Source organism: Dermacentor andersoni, chromosome 10 (genome assembly GCF_023375885.2).
Source record: "Dermacentor andersoni chromosome 10, qqDerAnde1_hic_scaffold, whole genome shotgun sequence".
In the NCBI taxonomy this organism is placed as follows: Eukaryota; Metazoa; Arthropoda; class Arachnida; order Ixodida; family Ixodidae; genus Dermacentor; species Dermacentor andersoni.
This window is the reverse complement of record NC_092823.1, coordinates 55,116,124-55,133,447: the sequence shown is the minus strand read 5'-3', so window position 1 is coordinate 55,133,447 and position 17,324 is coordinate 55,116,124. Positions and strand designations below refer to the sequence as shown.

Below are 17,324 nucleotides of genomic sequence, written 5' to 3'. Positions count from 1 at the left end.
ACAACTAATTCAGGTATGTAATACACACAGAAGGAAGTCTGAAACACTGAAAGGCGAGATATTGTGTTACTCCTTACAAAAAAAAAGAGAGAGAAAAAAAAGGCTATTGCCGCAGGGGGCAAGTGTTGGCAAAGTGTTATATTCTCCCAGAAATGTGGAGCTAAATACATGGATAAACAGTAGAACATAACTATAGTGTTGCAGAAACCACATAGGAAAACAAAAGCAAGCTCATACATATCCAGAGAAAGCGCACAACTCAAATTTAAATGAAGTTGTGGCAACATTTCTTCAAGTTAGTGGATAATAAATTTCTTAATAATCGTGATCTCGGCACTCATCGCCGTTATAAGGTGCTGACGTGCCACGCGGTCGACGCTCGCGCGCTCACTGGAAAAGGATAAGAGAGAGAGAGAGCAAATGATAAATGAAAGGTAGGGAGGTTAACCAGGACTGAGCCCGGTTGGCTACCCTACACTGGGGAAAGGGAAACGGGGACGGAAAGATTAAAGAAAGAAGAGAAAGTCCACCGGGGATATCGTTCAGTCACTCAGTCCGGATCACAGACGCTGACTCAACCCTGTATCTTTCAAATATCGCAGCAGCGCTTTTGTGGCCTTTTGTAGCTGCGATATGCGAGGCCATGGTCCCAAGATCTTGTTCAAGGGGAACGGTTTTCTATCTAACTGGTTGAGAGCTGTGCAGAGTTCTTGTCTTTCATTTTCAAATGATGGGCAGTAGCACAGTAGATGGTCTATAGTTTCTTCGACACCGCAGGCATTGCACTCGGCGCTATCAGCCATTCCAATTAAAAACGTATATGCATTCGTGAATGCGACGCCCAAGCGTAAGCGGCACAGCATTGTTTCCTCATTACGCGGAAGCCCTGGTAACAGCCGCAGTTGCATAGATGGATCGAGGGAATGCAATCGATGTTGAGTGAAATCAGGTGTGTGCCACTTCTCCAATGTCATACGGTGCGCTAGCTTGCCTAAGTGTTGGGCAGCGTCAGTCCGCGATAAAGGTATAGAAACAAGGGTTGCTCCTTCATGTGCTTTCTTAGCAGCTTCGTCAGCGACGTCGTTGCTGGAGATACCGCAATGGCCAGGCAGCCACTGAAACACGACGTCGTGTCCTTTCGCTATGATACCATGGTGCATTTCTCGTATCTCCGACACTAGTTGTTCACAGGACCCGCGACGAAGAGATGACAGAAGACATTGTAAGGCCGCCTTTGAATCACAGAATATTGCCCACCGATTAGCCGGTTGGTTGTTAATATAATTTACGGCACCTCGGAGGGCAACAAGCTCCGAACCGGTCGATGTTGTCAAGTGAGAAATCTTGTATCGGATGCTTAGTGATCGTGATGGTATAACCACTGCCCCGGTGGAGCTGGTCTGGGTGGAAGAGCCATCCGTATATATGTGGACGCGGTCAAAGTAGAAAGTGTGCAAACAATCCAGAGCTGCTTGCTTCAAGGCCAAGGTAGGCAGGTCGGTCTTCTTTCTTATCCCTGGAACCGTAAGACGCACTTGAGGTTGTTTTAAACACCACAAAGCTGAGGTTGAACGTGCTGATGGTGTGAAGCCCGATGGTAGGGAGGCACGATGCTTGCTGACCTTGTTGGAGAAGGATGGCTGTGGTCGTCGTTCTGGCAGACAGGCAAGAAAGCTTGATTGAATCCGTGAAATATGACGAACATGGGCCCTAAGCGAGTCGGTGCTGATGTAAGTCGTGATTGGATGGTCTTGAGCCATTATAATGGTTCCTGCTGTTGAGGTGCTCCGCGGAAGGCCTAGGCAAACACGTAGTGCCTGTGCTTGCACGCTCTGAAGTTCTCGAAGATTTGACTTGCATGTTTTAGCAAGCACGGGAGAACTATAGCGTAGAAATCCGATAAAGAGTGCTCGATATAACTGTAGCATGGAGCCCACTGACGATCCCCATGTTTTGCCGGCGATGAACTTGAAGATGTGAACAATAGATGTGAGCCTCTTCTTCAAGTGGGCAACCTGAGGGCTCCAAGAGAGGTCCCGGTCAACAATGACACCCAAAAACCGATGATTTTTCTTGTAGCAGATAGGCTGGCCATTGATGTACACTGGATAACCAGACATCGCTTTTCGCGTAAAAGCGACTAACGCACATTTTTCTGTTGAGATGGTAAGCCCTTGTGTCCGAAGATAGTCAGATGCCTGTGTTGCTGCTTGCTGTAGCCTTGCGCGAACCTGCAGGCGAGTGACCGCTGATGTCCAGATGCAGATGTCGTCGGCGTATATTGAAACACTCACTGTTTCCGGTAGGGATTCAGCCAGCCCAAGAAGCGCGAGGTTGAAAAGAACAGGGCTTAGAACACCGCCTTGGGGAACGCTTCGGCATGTGTAGTGGTCGGTAGTCGGACCATCTTCCGTACGCACGAACAAGGACCTTTGTGTCAAGTAGTTTCTGATCCATCGATATACTCGCCCTCCTAGTTCAACTGTCAGAAGTGCGTCTAGAATGGTTTGATGGGAAACATTGTCGTAGGCGCCTTTCACGTCAAGAAAGAGTGCTGCTGATAATCGCTTCCGAGATTTTTGTTGTTCTACAGATGATACCAGATCGATGACACTATCAATCGATGAACGGCCTCGTCGAAATCTCGCCATTGAGTCAGGGTAAATTTTGTTGTGTTCAAGGTACCATTCGAGACGCATGAGGATCATACGTTCCATGAGTTTCCCGACGCAGCTGGCAAGTGCTATCGGCCGATACGATGCCAGTTCGAGCGGTGACTTTCCAGTTTTTAGTAGCGGTACCAGGCGGCTTCGTTTCCATTCCTGTGGGACGACACCATCTCGCCATGAGCTGTTAAAAAGGCTGAGGAGTTCTCTTCGTGCTTCTTGACCTAGGTGGCGCAAAGCACTATATGTTATCCCATCGGGCCCTGGTGAAGATGAACACCTACAGAGCGCCATAGCAGCTTCTAACTCTTCCATAGAGAATGGAACGTCCATACTTGTATCTCGTGGACCGGGGATGTCACCTAAAGTCATGTCAAAGACTAAATTTGTGCCGCCGGCGACTTTCGCACAAAAATCCTCCGCAACTTCTATCTCGCGGCGGTTTTCATAGAGAGCAAGGGCGTTGAAAGGGCGTCGTTGCTGGGGGCTTGAGCTAAGACCCCGTAGGGTACGCCACACACGGGATAATGGCTTGCGGGGGTCCAGTGACTCGCAAAAGCATTTCCATCTTTGATCCGCTAGCTTATCCATTCGCCGCTTTATCTTCTTTTGCATGCGCCGAGCTTCTCTGAGGTCAAGAATTGACTTCGTGCGCCTGTACCTCCTTTCAGCTCGGCGACGTAGTGCACGAAGCCTTTCCAACTCAATGTCATTCTCTGTACGCTTTGATGAATGTGTGAAGCAACGCGTGCAATCTTGCATTGCGTCAGCAATTATTTCTTCTAATTTGCGTGCAATACGTTTCTTGCATGTGTCTTCTACACGAGCTTAAAAGACTGACCAGTCGATTTGGCGAGATACAACCGGTAATGCGGCGTCTAATCCATCGAGTCTCACATAGGTCGGAATGTGATCACTTCCATGGGTTTCAATATCGGTGAACCACTGCACGCTCGAAGTCAGGCAACGTGACACAAAAGTCAAGTCAAGGCAGCTGCTGTACGTTGTTCCTCGCAGAAATGTCGGGCTTCCGTCGTTTAGAAGACATAGGTTGTGGCCAGATGCAAAAGATATTAGTGACCTGCCCCTCGAGTTTATCCTGGAGCTTCCCCATATATGGTGGTGAGCGTTGAAATCCCCTGTTATTATCCAAGGACCGGGAGTAGCAGTCATGATATCTTCTAGTCTTTTGCTATCAAACTGACTGGTTGGGGATAGGTAGACGACAATAAGAGTAAAAGACAGCCTCTTCTTTTTCACAGTAACACAGACATATTGGTTACCGTCGTGTGGCGCTACGGGTTGGGAAAAATACGTAAGGTCTTTGCGGATGTAAACCAAAACCTTACTACTTCGGACACACGTGGTTGAAACAAAAGGTTCATACCCTGATAGTCTTATGGAGGCTGATAAGTTCGGTTCACAGATAACCAGTATAGGGAAGTGGTTGTCAAACATGAACTGCCGCAACTCCGAAATACGTGACCTCAAGCCTCTCGCATTCCATTGGAATATGGAGGCACTTCTGACATAATCCAGGAACGATTGCTGTTGTTGTCGATGAGCCGTGGTTCCGCTGTAGAAGCCCTCAAGCACTGGACTTCTGAAGGCTCTCAAGAACCGGATTGATGGCATCCAGCACTTGCAACGCACTTCGAGCTGTTGGTGTCTGTAGCTTGTCCAGGAGAACACGAATAGCACTCATCAGAGAGCTTATCATGACAACAACTTGTTGATCCTGGTCTGACAATTTATCAGGAACAGATGAGGTATCCCTTGCTGTAGAGCTCTGATTTCGCTCAGTAGGGGCATGTAGCCGCGGGAGTGCAGGCCAAGCGTCAGCAGCCGTGCTGTTCGATGCACCTGTGTCCTTTGAGCTGACTGCGTTTGGCCGGGGCGGAAGAGCGGGTGGTAATGTCCGCGGCTGGCGTTCTGCAGAGGCTTTGGAGGTTCTTGATCGACGTCGGCGACGTGATCGTCGTCGCTTAATAGATGCTGCTGCTTCTCGGTGAGACGAGTGGTCTCTAACCATTTTTTTTTCAATATTGATATTTCCTTTCGTATCAAAGGGCATTCCTTCGAAGATGCATCGTGAGGGCCGCTACAGTTTGTGCACTTCAGCACATTGGCCTTGCACGTGTTAGTGGTGTGGGGCCCAGTGCAGCGAGAACAGACGGTAGTGTTCTTGCACACACTACTCACGTGTCCAAACTTCATGCATTTCCAACACTGCAGCGGTTTTGGTATAAATGGGCGAACTGCGTGTCGAAAGTGGCCCACTTTTACATGCGATGGGAGGGATTCGCCCTTAAATATGATCTTCACACACCGTGACGTGCCGAGACGAAACGCGTTTGTGATGACGGTGTTTTCGGTAGCCGGCTTGATTAAGATCGACAGATCGGAGTCGACAATGGTCTCGTCAACATCGTAAATTACGCCAGCACTGACTTGTTTGCCCAGCGGAATATGAGGGCGGACTTTCATCCCGTCAAGTTCCGTGACATTGCGCAAAGAATCCAACGCAGCTGCGTGTTCTACGTCAATCGCAAGGACGTTCTTACGGGTGTTCACTCTGATGTCTTTGATTTCATTCGGAACTAGCGCCTCTAGATGTGAAGACACGGCTTGCCTGTTGAGGCGTCTCAGGTTGTCAGTGGCGAGAACTGGCGCGAACAGGATGGTGAGCTCCTCGGTATTGCGCGAAGATCTCACGGTGGACTCACTCGAATTCGATGATGCGCTGAGAAATCTTCGCTTTGCTTTACGACTCCGCACCAGCTCGAAGGTGTCGTCACAAGAATCTTCACCGCTGACATAGTACTGCATCGTGTCGTCGCTGTCAGTGTCGCTCTCGGTGCCGTTGCGCTTCCTGGAGGCAGCCGTCGCGGACACTGCCGAGTCCGGCGGACGCGCGTGAGACTCCATCTCCGTCGCAGTTAAGGAGGAAACAGCAGTTCAAGGCAGAGTCCAAGAATGTACACGGGTCAATATTGTTAAAATGCCAGGAGGCTGTACACTTCACTTCCAGTGCTCGCTGAGGGCGCTGGCTAACCTCGATGCCTTTCCTTTCTACTGTTGCCCTCTATGTCTTGAGCTCTCCCCCAACCCTTCTTTTTGTGGGTGTGCGCCCTTCTAAGCACTAATTCGCCTAAACTGTTATGCAAGAGCAATTAGTCCAATACTTAGCACTTCTCACTACCACCCCCCGCTTTAATCTACCACTGAACTAAGACATCATTGCGATGTTAATTCTTCAGGATTCACTCCTACCGAGATCCAGTAAACACATCTGGGGCCACTGCCTGTAGACTAATAATGCGCCTTGAAATACCGAGCTTGCTAAGAAGTCGCGAATCTCCTCCGGTGGTCTGAAGCAGCTTATACGTTGTTTCTGTACTGTACGGTGGCTCTCTACACGTGTACACAGATGGACTCGTCACTTCGTGCGTTCCACCAGAGGCCTGTGCGACCGCACGAGAGTTAAAATGGCACGTAGTATTACTTAAAAAACGCTGCAGAATGAGCTGCCATACAAGATGCTCTTCATTCTGTCACCTGCCAGGTATGCATATTTTTTGGGCGACAGGTGATTCGTTGCAGTAATTGAGGTCATAGAAAATCACACGTCCTGTGGTATTTCTTGTCCGTGTGAATCCAGCGCTATGACCTCAATTACTGCCGGATACTCCGTAAATGGACGGTGTTCTCCGACACGAAATAAACGCACAAATATTTTACCATATTATGAGAGGACCCCCTTTTAATTTGGTCCTAGACGTATTGGAGTTACTCGACCTTGCTCAGCAAATCAGTCACTCCCGTTATGTTCCAACGGAAATCGTCACTGTGACTCAGATGGTAACGAAGCTAGCCGATGCCGAAGCAACATCAGCTTTTACCGAAGCCTCAACTGTACGGGCCGCCGTATTTACAAACGGAAGAGAATTCCTTTACTTATGCAATACTGCGCGATGTCTTACCGGGCTCAGCCAAGCATTCGTTACAGGCCCGTGCGGGAAATGATCCATGACAGGACCTTTCCACCTTCCCGTTAAAGTCAAGCGGGGTCAAGCAAAACTGCTCCATCTAATTCGCCGTGACGTCACCTTCACTCGATGCGACGATGCATCTCAGCGGCCGTGCCAACTTCCCGAACGGCGAATACCGTCACGTGACTGTGCGGCATGTATTTAGCGACTGCCCTTCCTACGTGAGAGCGCGGGTAGACGTCGGCCTCTGCGCTGGCAAGCATAGGAAAGCAACCATTATCAGAGGCTGTTTGTTATTGCGGGTACTTGTAACCGCACGGGGACAAAATAGCTACGGGTGCTCTTATAGACTATCTGTACAACAGTGGACTCGACTCAATGCTTTACAGACCACTGTGTTACGTGGTTATTGTAAACGCACATCCATTCCTCCTATCCGAATCATATTTCATCACTCCATTTGTCCCCTTTCCTCCTCCCGTGCAGTGTAACAGGCTAGAAAGTGCTAGAACCAACGGTGCTATCTGCAGTTCGTATCATAAATTATGCATATCTTGAACACATGTTATCGAGGGCAATGTATTTGTCCACTAAGTATGCGATGGAATACCTAATAATTTGCATTTGAAAACAAAATTTTCAGCATTGCGTCTTTTTCTGCGTCCCCCTTACCCCCTCTTTTCCTTTCAATGTCACACTTCAATCGCAAACGCTTCTTCATGTGGGCTCGTGACCACTTCTCCACCCAAGATCACCCCACGCGATGCTGGCATAAAAAGCGATCCAAGGTCACGCTAAAGGAGGAGGAGTAGTAGTAGATTTTAATGTAGAGAAAGGAGAGAGGTCGGCCTGGAGAGCGTGATTCTAGCCTGCTACTCCTCACTGGGGAAAGGGGAAGTGGGAGATACAGGGAAAGGTCGGTAGCGGGTGATTATTTTATGGTACAATGAGCTACTATATACACGTTGTCCAATAAGCGGACGCGCACTGTAGACGCAATACACGATAGAGTAATCTTGTCCACACAAAAAGTTATCGCGCAAACACATTTCGCACTCACTGTACGGCTCACAGGTTCTACAGGCGATCGTCTAAACCAGTCTCACGTGGACAGCTCAAAAGCGACTAGTTCTGTTCATCCCATGCACGCCAGTGGAGCTTGGTAGGTTAATGGATTTTGGCACAACCTGTGGACGCACGTTGCCAAATAAGCGCTTTCATCTACCTTCCCTGGGCGTCTTCGGAATCGGCACGGTGAGCCTGTTTCACCGTTATCGCCTCTCCGAGACCGAATGGCGCCTCTCACATCTTATCTCCCTTCTTAACCTACCCCTGCGGCCTCGTTTTCCCGTGGCACGGTCGCGGTGTGGTTGCTGACCACTGCGCGAAATCAATTGCCACCTTACGTACTACATCACGTTACATCCCTGCACGTCACGTGACAAAACGTTCACCGCGCTACGGCGCGCCGTCTAAAGACACCATCTGCGCGGCCCGGCTTTGGAACGCGCGAGATATATGGAAATCGAGCGCGTCGCACGAAAAAGCAGGATATTATTTTCTTTCAGCGTTATCTGCCATATACTTCAAAGGCCTTCACGGTGACATTAAATGGTAAAGATAACCCGAGGCAACCTGATCTCCGAGAACTGATCTCCACGTCTGCGTGTGTCACTACGGAGACCACAGTTTCCGGACATCAATTTCAGACGAGCGCGAAACAACTGCGCAAATAATTAGTGACCGTCACGGCATACATCGGTCTCGCCTCAATCAAGGGCGATGCATTTCCGCAAGCTGCAGCACTTTGACGCAACAGCGACAAGCGTGCCGTGACAGGCATGCGACTTCAGCGATGAAACTTTATAAAACGCGCCCTGTTCTTTAATGAGCATACGCGTGCCTTTCGACTAAAACACGGACTTGAAGGAAACGGCGCTCACGTACATGAGTGCAGAATCAGCGCGCGTACAAGTTAACCGCCAGTTAGCACCATTGTCATTGCTCGTACTTCAGACAATACACTGAAAGAAGAATAACACCAGCAAGCAAGAAAGAGTGCTGGCAAAAGTACTGGGCGGCGCAAACAGTCTTACCTTAGCATATGGTGCAGGTGAAAAAAAAACCTCTTGCGTGGGGTAGCGCAGGTCATATTGTATCATGTGCGTCCATCTTTAGCATGTGCAAGTACCAGCATCTTCTCCGTTTGATAGTTTCCAGAAACTTTTGGCATGCAACACCTGTTCGGCATTGCACGTTCAAATGTCCACATCACACACCGATAACACGCTGTAAAAGCGGTGATAGGAAACAACCCTGAACGGCTCGAACCCGAACACGGAAAACTAAACGAAGCTTCAGCATGGCTTACGTACGGTCGGGCTACTGCCGGAGCCGCAAAACCGGTGGCAGAAACTAATGTGAAGAATTTTGAGTGCAGGCCTTCAAAGATATTAGAGGCGGCAGTTCGCAAGGGTTCCTTTCCTCCGATTTTTTACACTTCTTATCATTTGTCCCGCCGATGCGATAATGTCGGCGATAGCGTGAAAGAAGCTTCATCCGAGCTAAGGACGAATGGTAAAAAGGATTAAAAGAAATCACCGCCCCTTCTAGTCCGTGAAGACGGTCGAGCAGCGAAGCTGCGTTAGTTACAAAGAGTGTTACATCATGCAAGTGAAACTTCGCAAGCAGTCTACATTGAAAATCTTTTGTTTCACCATTCCCTTCTGCATGCTTTGCGTGGTGAGCGTGTTTTACGAGCGCTGCCATTTAAAATCTGGCATCTCTGGCGCGCAGCTCGGGGTCGGCCCTACGACGACGATCCCGTTCGCGAGCCAACTCTCGTCGATGTTCGCGGTAGGCAGCTTCTTCCTCAGGAGTACGCACTACTCGTGGTCTTCCCATAGTTGTAGCTCGGATGGTATGCGCAGAACCACTAATCCAAAGCTCTGTACATTGGGCGCAAGGGCACCACTGGAGATGCGAGCGCCGCAATCGTTTTGACGATTGGTTGGATTGGTTTGACGATTGACGCGGCTGCCGGCACTTCTTGCTGGCGCAAGAAGTGCCCGACAGCGACGCTCTCCTAGTATCGGGTTTCAATCGCTGGGCACTGTTCGCTGGCCGCAAACAGCGACACATAGAAGAAAAAAAAGAAAAGAAGCGAGATAAAAAATTTCATGGCAGCACATTCTTTTAGGCGCCCGTCGTTATTTTCACATGTAAACCTTCCTCAGCAAAAAAATAAAAAAGAATGCTGATGTGGCTTAAACGAGTCATAGTCACTTCACATAAAATTCAGTACAGTCAATTTATGCGTGTGGGATGATTTTTATTTTCGTGCGGAGCTCTCCCTGGAGCAATGGAGAAAGCAAGAACAAGTCTAGAGCACTCAAAATGTGCGGAGCAGGCCGAGATTGTACTTCGCAGTTTGTTGACACGTAGTGGTGTAGTTCTTGAACCAACTATATAGGGCACAAACCAGTGAGCCCACACTGCAGTCATCCACTGTATTCACCCGTCCTGTCTACAGCGGGGGTACTTGTGTTACAACAGTGTAACACAAGTACCCACAAGTACAAGTACAATACATAATTGAATTAACTTCCCGCAATAAATATAACCATTATTTTTCAAAGAACGCGTATGAAGTGATACAACCTCAAAGTTTAGGCACATTATATAAAAAGAAATGCAGCGATGCCCTTTGACGAGACCAGTAATGAAGCTTCATGAGCCATGACCTCCGAGACGGGGTGACCACACCAACTGTTGCGCCACGTGTTCTCAGAGGCCATACATAGGTGCCTCAGCATCTAAAATGTCTTAGTCGCTGTTTCCCCGAATGTTAGGCAAAGCGTGGTGGTTGCTTTTGGTACGGCACAATGAATATCCTAGGCTAGGAGGTCAAAGCCCACCAAAGAGATCAGGACTAGGGCTTCAGTTATGCTGGGGAAGGTACATTATTTCCTGCCTCTCGTCCTCTCATTTACATGAACTGACTTATTATAGTGGTCATATCAGCATCATACTTACAAGAAATCCCACTTAAGGTGCCATATACAATTTGTAATAATTGCCACCACACAATTACAAAGTACCTGTATGCGGACGACATCTGCATTTGGAGTGCGGCGCGTTCCCGCAGTACCACCCAACAACGCCTCCAGAGAGCGCTAGCAAATATATCGGCCTACCTAAATCCAAGGGGTCTGAAATTGTCCCCCGACAAAAGCGTTGCCATGGCTTTCACGCGGAGGTGTATGGAAAAATACCCACTAGTGTTGGGTGGTCGTGCCCTTCCATACGTCAAGACGCAAAGGTTTCTTGGAGTGACGATCGATAGGAACCTCACATGGTCGCCCCAAGTGAAAAAACTGAGTGAGAAGATTTCCTCGGCGTCGCACGTATTCCGATTTTTAGCCGGATCACAGTGGGGCAGCAACTGTAGATCAATGGTGCTCCTCCATAAGGCCTACGTCGATGGAACACTACGATATTACCTCCCGATCCTGCACAAAATATCTCCCACAAGCAAGAGAAAACTCGAGGCAGCACGAAACAACTGCCTTCGCGTATGTCTTGGCCTTCCGAAGGGGTCGTCCCGGTCAGGGACTGTAGCAGAAGCTGGATGCCTGCCTCTGGAAGTGCTATGTTCGCAGGAGACACTTCGGATACACCTCCGCCACGTCATTCATACGAAGACTCACTTTTTAAAGGATATTTCCAGTACCCGTGCTACATCTAGCTTTGGGCAGGCCGTCGGAAGCATATCTATTTCGATTCCTGCTCAGGCGTCACAAATTATGCCGCGAAACATTTCACCATGGACACTGTCCCCACTGGAAATCGTGCCATATATACCTGGAATCACTGCGAAAAAAAAAATGCCTCAGGCAGCGACTTATCAGATAGCTTTAGAATATATGCACAAAGAATACGCAGCCGCAACGCACATTTTCACAGATGGCTCTACAACTCCACATCGTTCATCATGCGGACTTTTTGTAACCTCTACAGGGCAACGGTTCTCGTTTCGTCTTGAGCGAGCGACATCATCTACTTCAGCGGAGCTATATGGCATTAAGGAGGCCCTTGTGTATGTACTTCGACAGCAGCCGCCAAAGACATGGGTGATTTTCACAGACTCAAAAGCAGCCCTACAAAGTATCTGGAACAGGCACAAGCGTTGCAATAATCAACCAGCAGCATTTGACATTGCTTATCTTCACCACAGGGCTAAGATTGCTGGGCATTGCATAAAGTTCCAGTGGATACCTGGCCATGCCGGCATTTCAGGAAATGAAAGAGCGGACGAAGCCGCCAGAAATGGACTCCAATACCGCAAGTTCAGATGAACATATTTTACAAAAGCCGATGCTTCAAACATGGCAAAAAAATATGCCTATCAAGAAAAAGACCGCATCTTGAATCTACCCAGAAATGAGACCGAAAATTCCACGACCACTTCCTCGACACTTAGAGACATTGTACCATCGTCTTCGACTGAACGTGGCATACACGAACATTTATCTGTACCGCATAGGACTCACCACTAACCCATACTGTGATAACTGTCGCAACTTAGAGACAATTGAGCACATATTACTAGAATGCCCCGCGTACCGCGACGAGAGACAATTTTTTGAGCACCAAATGGACATGATTTGCCACGAACCGTTAACGTTACCGAGCATCTTAGGTCCAATGCCCGGCCCTTCAAAACAGCGACGGGTTTTGGATTCATTGTTCAATTACCTGACAGAACTTGGTCAAATAGGAAAGCTTTAAAAATTGCATCCTTCCTATACAAAAGCTTAAATTTACCCGCCATGTCACCTGTAAATATTAGTATGAGGTCCACTCGGACATTTCATATTTACTTTTATCCTTTTTTTCTCCAACTCTTTTCTGGAATCTTTTAATCCCATTCCCCATCCCTATACAGAGTAGCATGTCAGCAGTTATATACGCGCCGGCAAAATTCTCTGTTTTTTCAATAAAGAGCCCTCTCTCTCTCTCTCTCTCAAAGTACCTTAGAGAGGCAATATGAGAGGATTAAGACGAGTTGATCAACAGCGTGGCGCAAACAAGAGAAGCCTCAGCCTGGAAACGACGTTTTCACAAGGGGACCTTGTCTTTGTGAGGGCTTTAAAATGCCCTTTTCGAAACGCCGGCACCAGGTTGAAGATTCGCTTGGTCGGCACTATTGATCATTCAGTGCATAAGAATATTTGAAAATTGAATTGCACTGACGACAGCCGTAAGAAATGTTGATGTTTCTGTATCATTGTTTCTCCTAATACATGCCAACGCGCTATCTCAGAAGTAAGGATAGAGACATCAAAAAAAAAAAAAAAAAAGAAAACCACGTGCAAGCGTCGTTCGCTCTTTAGGGACGCTACAGTGAAAACTACAGCGGAAGGCTCGATGATGGAGCCATTGTTGTTCCCGTCAATTTTTATAGAAAAAGAAAAGGAGTTATTTGCAGGAGCGGAACGGCACATACCATGCTACTTCATCTTTACACATAAGCCGAATGAGACTTTGTTCATCGCATACTGTTTAGAGCCCGCGCTTCGCACAACGTCTCTGATGGTGCTGCACATAGTAACGTTACATCGGCGTGTGTAAACGCTATAAACAAGTGCAGACCAGTGTTCGAACACATCTACAGGAATAAAAACTAGGTAGTCCCTAGACTTTCTTTCCCCACACTATTTTGCGTCTTCACGTGAGGCTTGGGATGTTTTTCGCTTCAGTGAGTATGTGTGTGCCTGTGTGTTTGGCGATACCACCGCACAACCACTCGCGAACGAAAACTGCAAGTAAGTGAATAAAAGTCTGATATGACAGTCATCGTCAAAACGTCCAGTCTGCATTAGGAGAGCGCATTCTGCCTTGGAGCACTAGGCCTACGCCACCGGGCCGGTATGCCGGATCACGCACGATACGGCCTCCCGAGTTCAACAGCGTGCTGTCCAGCCTCGAAACTGGAACTGGCAAGTTAATGGGCGAGCCAAACAGGCCTCTTCTTTTCTGCGAGATGTCATAGGAACGCAAACCATGCACTATCGTACAGCTGCACTTCCTTGGCGTGGGCACCCATTTCCTTGAATGCAACCGAAAGGAGGCACTCACACAGGTCCATGGTTCAAAGGCATGACGTTGTTTAAATGAAGAACGGTTCGTTCTCTTCTCAGGGCGTCCACATCATTATCACTGAAGTCGGCTAGTCATGGGGTTCCTGCACACAATTTCGATTTTCATATCTATAGAAGTGTTGTACCAACCGCGGCTGGCCGCTTGGCCAACTATGCAATTGTCGCGGTGCTTGTTCAACAAACCCGTGCATTCGACACCAGAATGAATCAGTGTCCGCGACACAAGCTGTACGGTGCGCTTTCACGGTGCAGTATGTACCAGGAGTTGGATGGTACGCGCCGTTCACGGGCTAGGGAAAGAGTTTGTGCAAGCAACGATCCCTGCGTCGTCATCCTGAAGACTTGATCGGTCGTGCGCGGTCCGCAACGGCTGCCATGTCTGAAGCAAAATCGTCATCCTGTACTAGTGGAGGTGACGCTGAACGTTCGATTCGAGTCCAGATGCAAGGCGAAGACGTTGAGGTGTATGGGTGGGGGCGGGAAATGTCACTGGACTTGTGTTGAACACAGGACTTGGCATGCAAGCCTCTGAGAAGCCGCCTCTTGAAATGCACGAAGAGTGCGAAGTGAAATCACAACCACGGCCTGGCGCGTCAATAAAAACCAACTGTTCGAAGCCCATAAAATTTGTAGATATGAAGCCCTGCGCCATCCGCTGAAGCACAGTCCCTTCTGCGGCAAGTGACCATGGCTTTCAAGTGACGCCGGCAGTTGTCGACCATGACGATGGTTGCTTACTGGAGCACGGGCTTGACTCCGCGTCAGTCCACAACACGGCCACACTCTTTTGAAGAGCTGCAAGGAATAAGGGCATGGTTATAGAATTGCACGTAAGCGGCTAGGAATACCAACCCGTCGTGCACTTTCTATAAAAGTGTTACATAATTGCTTAAGGCGTCCGTTGTTTCCCGTACAACCAAATCTACGTATTACTTTAAAAAAGAAAGCCCTCCAATATACTCGTAGTCGGTTGCTTGTGCAGGCACCGTATTATGAACGGTTCAGTCAACTTTCCATTATTTTCGTTTCTGTCAATAGTTCGAACGTCACCGCGTCGTGCACTGCACTGCCGTGACGTCATGACTAGCCATGCACTGCGACCTTCGCACGCGATTGTTGAAATTTCTTCAAGCTCTACTGAGGCCGTAGTCATGCTCAAGCACTTCCAAGATATTTATTTATTTATTTGTTTATTACCTAAATGGCTCCTAGTGAATGGGCATTACATGAGATATGGGTCAAATTTCGCAAATTATTGCTTTTAGTACAATTGTTCAGTGTGGCAGAATGGGAGGGCAGCGGGACATGAGGAGGCAGGTCCTTGGATTCCTTTGCCGGTTGTGCGAAAAATAATCGCAAATGCGCAAAAGTGTGAGCGCTCTGAGGATGACTTATGGTTGAGTGACTTATATGATTTATGTTCTGGTACACTAGTGCCAAGTGAAGAAGGCGAGCAAGTACACTTATCGCCGCGTCATTGCTCTTTTATGTCTGTTTCACAGGTACACTTATAGTAATAAATTTCACTGTATGGGGGGGGGGGGGGGGGGCGCTTCATGCTCCTGTGCGCACATCTCGTCGCATTCACAACAGACTTGGTTTCATGCGCATTCATGGTCAAACGCAGGCATTTAACGCATCACCACTACCAAGAGGTATTGCACATTGGAAAAGTCTCCCGATCACATTGCATCCATCTTTAATAGTAAAACATTCCGTGATAACCTGAATTCGTTGCATATTAATACTGTATAACAAGTAACGTAATATAAATAAATAAATAAATAAATAAATAAATAAATAAATAAATAAATAAATAAATAAATAAATAAACAGATTCGGAGTGGCTTAATTGCGTGACAGGAACTGCCATGAGCTGGTGTGATGATAGAGCGGCCAAGCTGGGAGTAATAAAATTTGTGGAATGGACGATACCGACAGGCTTTACGCCTGTATTGCAAGCTGGCAACGTTAGCTTGTGATTTATCTTCCGTTACACTAGTGTTTCAGCGTTTTGACAGCGAGCGTCCGTGCTAATTGAGGGTGATGTGTGTTTTTTTATGTTGACTGCAAGACGAAGGCCTAGTTCTCCAAGCGATATCCAATCACCCGTGTCTTGCGCTAGAAAATTTAATAATTTCATCAGCCCACCTGATTTTCTGGCATCCTTGACTGTACTTCGCTTCCCTTGGCATCCATTCTGTTACTCTAGTGGTCCACCAGTTATCTGCCCTGCGCGTTACATGGCCTGCCCAGACCCATTTTTTTCTCTAAATGTCAACTAAAATATGGGCTATCTTCGTTGGCTCCCTGATCCGCACCGCTATCTTCCCGGATCTTAACGTTATGCCCAACATATTGCAGTGGGTATAGCCCACTGAACCTCCTGAAGGTTTCGGGCCAGAAAGCTCGCAAAGAGCCATTAACAATCTACTGCACTAAATATTCTGACCAGCCATCAAAATTGCTGGCATCCTCTATCGGCGCACTATGCAATGATTTAGCGAATTTACCTCACATGCTCTGGCGATGTCCCGCGTTACACAGCGATGAAAACAACACTTCTTCACGTTGGGATGCGGTCCTACACAGCCCCAACCTCGAAGAACAGTTATGGGCTGTCCAACGGGCCCGCGACGCGGCGGAGAGACTCGGCCTCTCTGTCCCGACGTGGGAGCGGCCCGCTGTGCGCTAGTGCGCGCCCTAAAGGACCCTAATAAAGTTTTTCATCCATCCATCCATCCATCTATCGGGCGTTACAATCGTCTAGAGCTTATGGTAGGTTCCAGATAAACAAACGGTGTTCTTATTCTATTAGAGCTACGGAAAGCTGAACAATCGCAAGTGATACACAATATGAGAAAGCAGGCGCAGGAAATACGTACACAACGTGAGCAAAAAGGACAACATATCTTACTGCCGTGCTTTTCGCTCCTTCTATGTCCGCCTTCTGTACACCTGCTTTTTCATATCATGTCTTTCTTTTTCTCTCTATCTTGGTTTGATGTCTGTGTGTGTGCTTGTTCGGTGGAACGGTCGCACCGACTATACCAGTGCTCTCGTGGTCAGTTACTGTGGGCCGAAGAGCCACTCCTGGATCCTTTGCGGGGCTGGGACTGTTGGCCGCTGTCCAGTCCAGCGATGGTGTCTTGCGCCACGATCTGCTCCCGCTTGATCCGCTGCTGAACCGACCGGGGAACGTCCGGTATCAAGGCGGCCACCAGACCCGTTATGCAGAAGACCACATGCTGGACGTACGCAGAAAGCAAGAAAAACGAAAAGAACATAGAGAGATCAGGAGTTGGTCATTTCAGAAAGTGGAAGAAATACGACCACCGGAGAGCCTAAAAAGCTTAAGCATGAGAGGAACGTCGTTGCTGGTGTTCCTGTTGCTCACTGTTTTCTTTAAAAATGAGTAAATCAGGAGGTGCTGGTACCAAGAGGAGGTGCTGGCGAGTTTTTTTTTTTTTCACTCGAAAAGCGTAAAGGTATATCACGCGTAA

At 48.1% G+C, this 17,324-nt stretch overlaps 1 protein-coding gene across 2 annotated transcripts in view; it reads right to left on the bottom strand.

Moving 5' to 3' along the window:
• Window positions 1-9,968: 9,968 nt before the first annotated feature.
• The window catches only part of LOC126543442 (anoctamin-4-like), an 87,915-nt gene continuing 80,559 nt past the window's right edge, over window positions 9,969-17,324 (bottom strand). For both annotated transcript variants that reach the window (XM_072284865.1, XM_072284866.1), the window contains 3 exons: window positions 16,895-17,069; window positions 12,693-14,616; window positions 9,969-10,758 (listed from right to left, as the gene is read on the bottom strand). In XM_072284865.1, the coding sequence (XP_072140966.1) occupies window positions 14,516-14,616; window positions 16,895-17,069 (276 nt within the window). In that variant the 3' untranslated portion in view covers window positions 9,969-10,758; window positions 12,693-14,515. The remainder of the gene's footprint in view (window positions 10,759-12,692; window positions 14,617-16,894; window positions 17,070-17,324) is intronic.